Raw genomic sequence first — 9,587 nt, forward strand, 5'->3', positions numbered from 1 at the left:
GAGGGAGGAGGAAGAGGAGCAGTTGGAGGAGAAGAAGGAGGAGAAGGAGAAGAAAGAGAGGAGAAGAGGGAGGAAGAGAAGGAGGAGAGGAAGAGTAGGAGCAGAAGAAAAAGAAAAAAGATGAAGAAGGAAGAGGAGGAGGACGAGTGGAGGAGAAGGAGAAGGAGAAAGAGACGGAGAAGAAGGAGGAAGAGGAAGAGGAGGAGGAGAGGGAGCAGAAGGAGAAGGAAAAGGAGGAGGAGGAGGAGAAGGAGGAGGAGAAGAAGAAGAATAGGCAGCAGAAGGAGAAGAGGGAGCAGAAGGAGAAGGAGGAGAAGAAGGAGGAGGAGAAGAAGGAGGAGAAGAAGAAAGAGAAGGAGAAGAGGGTGGAGAAGGAGGAGAGGAGGAGTAGTAAGGAGAGGAAAAAGAAGGAGGCGGAGGAGGAGGAGAAGAAAAAGGAGAAGAAAGAAGAGGGAGAAGGAGGAGGAGAAGAAGAAGAAGAGGAGAAGGAGGAAGTGGAGGAGGAAGGGGAGAAGAGGAGGGGGAGAAGAAGGAGAATGAGAAGAAGGAGGAGGAGGAGGAGGAGAAGAAAGAGTAGGAAGAGGAGAAAAAGAAGGAGGAGGAGAAAATATTTCTTTCCTGTCCTTTGTTCCTGCTGGAGCTTCTCTCCAAGGTGGGTCTGGACCTACAGTAACCCCACATAATGTTTTGTATCAGTCCCTTAGTATCCACAAGATGAGCCCTGGCCATTAGTCGCAGTCACTTCTTGAAATCTCAGCTCCAGTTTTATTTAGGCCCAGGAGCTCATTACCAGAGGGCTCCCTTAACTTCCTGTCTGCCTGCTTGAAGTGCAACAGCCTCTCTAAAGGAAGATCAGATTAGATTAGGCTAGAAAATTATACTGTGGGTAGGGAAGTTGCCTTGAATTTGGCTGACCTAGTTTTGACTCCCAGGGCATCCTTGTGTCCTCTGAACCCTGTCAGGCAATATCCTTGAGCACAGAATAAACTCTTAGCAACTCTAGGTATGCCCCCCCTCCCCCCCCAAAAAAAGTGAGGCAAGAAAAAAAGGGTTCTGGTCGTGCAAAATAAAAATAAAACATCAAAGATAGTGAAACATTCCCTAATATCCTAGAGACTGAGTTCAGTTTTCCCAAAACAGCCTTACTGAGCCACATCTAAAAGTTCTGAATGTCCTGAGTAGGAAGGGCCCTTGTCTACAACACACTGGAGCTGTGGTGGGCACAAGTGCACTCAGCAACCACAGAGGACTAGAGCAATAGAGTGGACTGAGGAGATGTTTAGTTGTGACACAGGGGAGGCATTTGGGAACTTTTGTGAAGTTGGTGGGAGAGCAGAGGCAGCCCCTGAAGATCTGCTACTTTATCTCCACCCACCTCTGACTGCCACTAGGGGGCGATGCTGGGGAGATCTGTGAATCTCTGTAAGAAGGGACAGTCTTAGACCTTCCCCAGGCCTTCTAAAATCCATTGCCATTTTCTCAGGAGTCAAGTAAAAACAAGTTTTATTAAAAAAATTCAAAGGAAGGGGTGTGAGATGCAGAAGAGTCTAGGGAGAGAAGAGAAAGAGAAAGAAATAGATAGAAACAGAGACATAGAGAGACAGAAAGAGAAAGAAACATGATCGAGAGATAGTGGGTTTTCCAGTGTTCGACAGGCTCCAGTACATGTCTTCAAATGAAAATAGGAAAACCTGGAAGTCCACATCTCAAAAGGGGAAATGTGGACATCATGTGCTTACCAGCACCACAGCTATGGGTCAGCAACATGCATGTATGCTTCTCCTTTATTTTAAGTTGGCTTTTATAGGGTTTTACCAGCATGCCCACAGTGGCGTTTTTTTCTAGGCAAGAGTTCTGTTGTTTGGGTAGTTGTCAAGGGGAAGGAATGGGATAATTGATGGCTTTCTTTTACATTCCTTTCCTAGCTTTTGTTTCTGCTGGTGCTTCTCTGGATGTGTGTTGTAGGGTGGGGATAGGATGGGAGATAGTGTACGGTATGGTGTCCAGTCTTCTTTGGGTTGCACAGGCTTTTGGTAAAGATCTTAACAGTGACAAATTAACACCTCCAAATCTCCTGTTCTGTTTTTATTACCTCTTTTATTACATTTCAAGAGTTCTTCAAGAATTTGTGGCCCAGGGGGGTACCTTCCCTACCTGCCTGCATGCTTCGGTGGTAAGAAAGAAGGGTTTCAATGTGTGAGCCTTATAGGCATTAGTCCTGCTATCCACATATCGTTGGCTGGCACCCCCATGGGTAGTCATGTGCTCCCACAAATAGGCTAGTTGGAACTCTGTCCTCCCCCAAGGTATATCCTTGTCTCCTCAATCCCACAGGCTAGTCTTCCAGACATGCCATCTGGACATGGGGACTCTGCTATCTCCATGATTTTGGCCATTTGATCTCTTTTCTCATAGAAGTTCCCAGCTTTCTTGTCCCTGAACCTGAGAGCTGATAAAGGGCATCATTCCTCCTTATGAGGGAGCAGACACCCCTTATTGTACCCAGATCCTCCTTGATTGTATGGGGGGGTCATGGTGTGCAGGAAGGGGGGCCCTCCTGGGGTGGTCCTGAGCACAGATACAGGCAGACAGATCATGGGCCTGAGTGGTGTTTGCATATGGAACCATCTGGAACTTTTCTCCCTGTTCAGGATAGCCCCCAGCACTTCCTTTATGGACCTACATGATGGACACACAGCATGGAGCCTTGGATGTGGTTTTATTGCTTTGAGTAGAGCTCTGTGTAGGTTTATTCTCTCCTTGAGGGATTGAGACATTAGCTGAACTTGACACTGTCAGTCAGAATATTTTTGATTAATAGTATTCCCTCCCCTTTGTCATATCATTATTGCCATCTCCTGGACTGCTCACAAGAATTGTGATGCTTGCTGCTCACAGACACCTGGGTGTGGTATGCTGTCATCTCTCAATTATTGTGGTAGTGGGGCTCACCCTGCAGGGTCAGGGGTCACACTCAGACATACAGAAGGTGCTGTGGATTCAGGTCTGGGCTGACATTTTTGTTTGTTTTTGTACCACACCCAGCAGCACTCAGAGGTTACTCATGGTTCTGTGCTCAGAAATTACTCTTGGCAGGTTCAGGGTATTAAGATCAAGATTTAGAATTAACTATAACCTAAATGTTGAGGTTAGAATATGGTGTGCCTTTAGAGATAGTATTGCTTTGGCATCTATACTCTGCTTGCTTAGGAAATTAATTGCTGTTAACCTGGCTTTACTGTGAATGTAAGTGCAGCCATAATAGGTTCTAGGTTTAATGTATAAAGACTAGGCCCAGAAGAATAACCAGTTTTTGGAATCAGACACTAGGGGTAAATGTCGGGAAATACATCCATATAAAGCTAACCAGCAGCTGACAGACACCAGATGACAACTGCACCCTGGGCCTGCAGCAACAAACAGATAGCCAGATGACACCACATCCCAGATCCAGGGGCGCACAGCCCATCCAGCCATCTATCTGATGCTACATTTGAACTACAACCAATCCTAGCCCAAGCTTGTAGTAAAAACCAATAATTATAAGACCCCACTAACTAGAGGTGCCAATACCCCTAGACTGAGCCCTAGGGACCCTTAAAATTTGGCCTGTGAGTCACTCTCAGAGTCCTCATTTCTTAGATGTTGGAACACTGCATGCTATAATAAACTCCCTTGCATTTACGTTACTGTCAACCTCCCTGATGGTCTTTTGGGTGGCAGATCCTGAGTTCTGGACTTAATAGTTCCTGGGTGTGCGATTGTGGGGATTTCACATTGCTGCTGGCACCAGCAGCACCAGAAGGGAAGGTCCATTCAGGGCAGGCAGAGATTTTCTGTTCCCAGGAGATATGCCCCAGTTTAATGGCTTAGTACCAAGGCACAAGGTCTTATCGCCAAAACACTCTTTGTAGGTTTGTGGACCTGCTTCTGTACTTATGTACCTTCACTCTAGAAAGATGCCCTTCAGTCTTTCAGAGATTTAGAAAAACGTGATCAAGGTTGTACTTTGCCCTACTCCCCAACAAGGTGACATAAGGAATTCCTGATTTAAGTTTTGCCCAGAGCTTCCATCCTTCCTAGTCATCCTGATATCATCCAGGCTCTCAGGACTGTGCTGCACCTGTGATCACCAGCTACTTAGAATCCTTTGCTGAGTATTCACAGAGCTGTTTTTAAGGACCAACACCCCCACACTCCACAATGCTCAGGAAGCAGTCTATTTCTATAAGTTAAAATTACTCATTTCTATCCCTTCAGTCTCTTGAGGTAGTGTTTTTTACCTCTTCCTGGGGTTTTCCTTTAAATAACTGATTCGTACTATCAAGGGAGTAAAAAGAAGTATTTTTTCCACCTTTTCCTTAGAAGTTTCATAATCATCCCTTTTCAAGAACCTTATAGTCTGCCTAACTGAACATTCATGGTCAATCAGTTACCAAAGTCAGGGAGTTTATTAATAAAATTCTAGTTTGGGTGGCTGCAAGATGAGTAGCTTTTATATTATTTTTCATCAACATATAAAGGTTTATATAGGATTTTATATATTATTCTGTCACACATGCAACCATGTCAAAGTCAAGCATTTTGATATTTGGGGGGGTTTGAGCCACACCCTGTGGCAGTCCTGGCTTTGTGCTCAGAAATCATCCTTGGCAGGTTTGGAGGACCATATAGGATGCTGGAAATCGAATGAGGGTCCTTCCAGTTCACAGCAAGTCAAACACCATACCACTCTGCTATCTCTCCAGCTCCCTATGATTTAATTATTTATTTATTTATTTATTTATTTATTTATCTATTTGTTTGTTTTTGGGGGGGCCACACCCGGTGATGCTCAGGGGTTACTTCTGGCTATGTGCTCAGAAATCACTCTTGGCTTGGAGGACCATATGAGACTCTGGGGGTCGAACCATGTTATGTCCTAGGTTAGTGTGTGCAAGGCAAACACCCTAACATTTGTGCCACTGCTCTGGTCCCTCCTTAATTTATTTTTAAGTTCGTACCTTAAAGTAACCTTGGAGGGGTCAAAGTAATAGGGCAATTTATTTCACATGCAGCCAACCTGAGTTTGATCCCTAGCACTACATAAGATTTCCCCATTTGACTGGGTCTATGCAAAAAGGGAAAAAAAAAGATATTGCCACATGATAATATTGGGGTACTGAGGGGACAATGGGTAGGTTGGGTTGTAGTACATATCCCTCAGAAGATTTCATAGTCTATTATTCCTGATTCTTAGGTGTAATAACACTGTTTTTCAGGAAATACATATAAAGAAATACACTTATTTCCCTTTTTTTCCGCTATTGAACAGATCCAAAGGAGCAATCCTGTATCCCAATAAAAAAAATACATGTAAAGAAATACACATAAAAATGTGTATATTCCTCACCCCATCCCTATCTGTTAAATAAATCCAAGGTGGGTTGAATCTGGATTATTGCTCCTGCTAACAAAGTGACCTGTCAATAGATGGCAGTCAGGGAGGTGGTAAAAATGTCCTGCAGCTGCTGGGTAGAGTCATGGGCAGAGATCAGTCCCTAAGCCAGGGCCCACTTGAAAAACCGAACCTGGCCATGAGTGACAGTTCATGGTGATGTGGGAGGGGAGTGTGGGTGTGTGGGAGTGGGGTGCTATTTCAGGGCACAAAGGGTATTGAGCTGTAGGACTAAAGGGGTGCAATGGAGAAAGCAAATAAATCCAGGATATGTGAATTTAGGGAAACAATACCTTACTAAGAAGCAAGGTAAAGGTCTCTTAATTGTATTGCATGATTTTCCAGAATCACAAATGACCTGATAATCCAAAATGGCCCCAAAGACACTCAAGTGTGGAGCAATCCAGGAGACTGATTATAGACACCAGAGACAAGTGTTGTGAAGGGCATTGGATTGAGCTGAGGGGAGACTCTGCAGCTCCTGGAGGCAGAAACTGAGTGACAGGACAGGAACTAACTTGCTTCCTGCCCCACATCCAGAATCATGCTCCCCCAATTTCAGTTGGCCAGTATGAACACCCCACACCCATCGAAGAGCAAGAGACACAGCAAACACCAGAGAAGGTTACGGCATCTCCTCTTTATTTTACTCTTGTTTTCTACATATTGGGAGATGCAGGGGTTCTCACTGGGGGGTTTCTAAGGCCCAAGATGATCACTGTGAGTCCTGGACACTCTACCTTGATGTTAGATCCATTTAAGGCAGCAGAAGAAGTTTTACTCATCAGAACCCCAGATCCAGGCTGCAAGAGTCGAACCAGCAGAGCCCAAAAGGGCATTGGACGTTGTGGAGAGACCTGCAGCCCCTGTGCGGAGAAAAGGAGGAGATAGGGGTGCCGGTTGGGCATCGAATAGGTGTGACCTCAGAGCCCAGCACATTAGCCTGTGCCCCACTCCACTGTATCTATGAACTCCTTTCTCTGCTTGGGGGGGTTTTCTGGAGACCTGCAGGAAATCCAGGGGAGCTGTCGCATATCCCACAGGGGCTACACCTAGGAGCAGGAGAGATGCAGGTGACCTGATCAATGTTAGTTCTTCCACAACCACCCACAGAACAGGGATAGAGTAGTATTGAGGGAGTTACAGGCTGTTCAGCACTTCCAAATTGTGGACCTGCCTGCTCTGAGACCTCAGCTTTCCTCATCCCCTGTGCCCTGCTCCTAAAACAGCTACTCACCCACTGATTGTAGAGTGGCCACCAGGCTGCCTGCGGCCACCCCGCCCCCATTGGCCACAGCCGCTGCTGACATCATCTTCGCCGCAATGGAAGAGGCAGCAATTCCTGCTCCAGTGAAGCCCACGGCCCCCAGAACCATGGGCACAGCAGCCACTGCTGTCACTGTGGGGAAAGGACCACTGAGGGGGGGGGGTTCTCTGGACTTTTATGTGTGACAGGGAAAGTTTGGGCCAGCCAAGAAAAGGCAGGGACTCCTTGAGAAGGTCAGAATGACCTGAGGAAAGGACAAGATCCACCTGAGAGGAAGGGCAGGGACACCTTGAGTGGAGGCCTCAGTCCCATCTCCTCCTGTGATGCTCTGTGGTGGCCTCAGTTGCCCCTTGACACCAAGCCACTGGGAAACTGTGAGGTATCTGTCCAGGGCCCAGAGTCCGCACATTTCTCCACAAACCCAGAATATAGTAAGGATGGGCAGCAGCTGGGGGTACATGGGGCTCTGCCTTCTGTACCCAGTTCCTGCCATCCCCAAGCTGTACAGTTAGAGGGCATCTTCATAATAGGCCTTCAGCATGGCAGCCTCTGAGCTCTGGCCCCACAGCCTGTGTCACTCACCGCTGAGTGTGGTGTTTCTGATTGGGGTTCAGCTCACTCATCTTGGATACATCAGAATCTCCTGGGCCAGAAGCCAAACTGGTCGGACACTAAGGAGGTTCTGATTCATCCTTGGCCTTCAGGATCCATAATTCAAGGACACGCCTGGACCTCAGGGATTGCACTGGGTCCTGTGTTCCTGGGGCAGTGATGGTTGCTCTCCCAACTTTGCCCCCTCCCCACCCTGCCACATAGGGATCGAGAGCTCAGTGGGGACTCAGAGACTCACCTCCTCCAACCACACCAGCTATGAGCATTCCTGTGGAGAAAATTCATCTGTGAGTCAAGATGTCCCCCTACTGGTACCCAGGCTCCTGAACATGGGTCAAAGTTGCCCAGTCCAGGGCTGCATGTCAAGAGAAGGCTCTTTCCTAGCAATACTCATCCTCATCCTGGCTCTGAGATATCTGGCTCTGAGATGAGGACAGGACTGATCTGACACCCAACGACTCATGATATTCTTATTATTCTCTCCAGCAGCAAAACCTATCCTAATCCATATAGTCTTTTGGTAGCATAACAGGAAATCCAAAAAAAAAAAAAAAAAAGAAAGAAAAACTAAATTAAATTAAAAGTTACCAAAAATTAAATACCGCCTCTCTCATTTCTCAGATCTCTACCTACATACATGCCACCAATGCTGATGCTACCCAGGGTCTAGTCACCTCCTGCTCACATCCACACAACATTTCTCCAACTACACAGCAGGATAGCACACTCACATTCTAGAAGCTTCTGATGCACAGTGGTTTCTTAGGTATAACCCCTACAATCTCCTGTTTCTCATGTTTTCCCAGATCCCCTCCCCTCCCTACAGAGTCTAACTCCAACCATCTGGATTTAGAACATTCCTCAGGCACTTTGGGATGCTAAGTCAGTCTACAGGTGAAGAACCAAATGAGAACAGAAATGGTTCCTAGAGTTCTGGATGTGTCATAGACTAGATCTCTCTCTCTCTCTCTCTCTCTCTCTCTCTCTCTCTCTCTCTCTCTCTCACACACACACACACACCTCTCTTCTCTCTCTCTCTCTAAGTCAGTCTACAGGTGAAGAACCAAATGAGAACAGAAATGGTTCCTAGAGTTCTGGATGTGTCATAGACTAGATCTCTCTCTCTCTCTCTCTCTCTCTCTCTCTCTCTCTCTCTCTCTCACACACACACACACACACCTCTCCTCTCTCTCTCTCTCACACATACACACCTCTCCTCTCTCTCTCTCTCTCTCTCTCTCTCTCTCTCTCTCTCTCTCTCTCTCTCTCTCCCTCTCTCTCCAAAAAAGATATCCAGGCCCAGTTACCTGCCATTGTCCTTGCAGTATCTGCAGAGTCCAGAGGCCTTGAGTGTCTCCCTCTGGAAGAGAAAGAGGGAAGAGGGTCTACACTGAGGGTGGCATTTAGGGAAGCAAATACTTCTACTCTTCATAGCACCATCTTTGGTTTTCTGAAACTCCCAAAATACAAATCAGAGTTTTGAAGACATCAAGCTGCCAAGCTGAGAGGTCACAGAAGCCTAGGTGGGAAGGAGGGAGCTCCAGCCAAAGGAGCAGATTGGGGGGGGATACATTCTTTTCACCACATGATCCCTTGGTGGCAGGTCCTGGCTAAAATCCCTCTGTGCTGAGACCTGCCCCTTCACCCCAGAATGATAATATCACCTCAGACAAGGCCTTGAACCCACCAGGCTCTGTCATCTGTGGCACAGAACTGACCATGAAACCTGGACTTCCTGGCTCTGAGGGACCCCAAAGGCTGTGCCTCCCCCAGGCTGCCCTGCAGGCTAGGGGTGAACAGGCCCTGGCCACCTCTCTGAGTTCATGCCAAGGATCAGGATTGGGGGGTGGGGGGAGAATGGGCAGAGGGATGTGAGTTTTTAATGGGATCCTATTACTCAGAGACCCATCAGCCTGCTCAAACCCTCCACAGGGGTCCCCTGCAACACTCCAGCACCACTCCAGAGAGCCCTAAGAGGGACATGGGCCCCCTTACCCAGAGAAGCAGCAGCCCTGAAGATGCTCAGAAATGCTCAGCTCTGACTCAGCCTCAGCAGCAAAGCCTGGTGGAAGCCCCGCCCCTGCCAGGCAGAAGCCAATGAGATGAGTTTCACTTTATCAGGAAAAGGAAACCAAAAAGACCTCAACTGCCTCTGCCTCAAAGAAAAAGAATCCTGGGCCTGAGGCACCTGCAGAGACTCATTTTCTTGCCTCTTATCCTTCTCTAATTATTCGAAAAAAAAAAAGTTTTTTTTGTTGTGGTTATTTCCAC

The 9,587-nt window shown here is 47.1% G+C and overlaps 1 protein-coding gene across 1 annotated transcript; it reads right to left on the reverse strand.

The window, feature by feature from the left end:
* Window positions 1–6,057: 6,057 nt before the first annotated feature.
* LOC126003623 (interferon alpha-inducible protein 27-like protein 2) lies at window positions 6,058–8,684 on the reverse strand. Its single transcript, XM_049769911.1, has 4 exons — window positions 8,624–8,684; window positions 7,555–7,584; window positions 6,675–6,836; window positions 6,058–6,303 (listed from the first exon to the last, which is right to left on the reverse strand). The coding sequence occupies exons 1-4, from the start codon at window positions 8,628–8,630 to the stop codon at window positions 6,215–6,217; spliced, it is 288 nt and encodes a 95-aa protein (XP_049625868.1). The 5' UTR covers window positions 8,631–8,684; the 3' UTR covers window positions 6,058–6,214.
* Window positions 8,685–9,587: the final 903 nt, after the last annotated feature.

Source organism: Suncus etruscus, chromosome 3 (genome assembly GCF_024139225.1).
Source record: "Suncus etruscus isolate mSunEtr1 chromosome 3, mSunEtr1.pri.cur, whole genome shotgun sequence".
NCBI classification, from domain to species: Eukaryota; Metazoa; Chordata; class Mammalia; order Eulipotyphla; family Soricidae; genus Suncus; species Suncus etruscus.

Bases quoted from the DNA above. Each gene is read 5' to 3' on its own strand.
- LOC126003623 (XM_049769911.1), bottom strand. The intron at 6,837-7,554 runs GTGAGTCTCTGA...CTTTCCCCACAG, and splicing joins AGCTGGTGTGGTTGGAGGAG to TGACAGCAGTGGCTGCTGTG. The intron at 6,304-6,674 runs GTGAGTAGCTGT...TTCTCCGCACAG, and splicing joins GGCCACTCTACAATCAGTGG to GGGCTGCAGGTCTCTCCACA.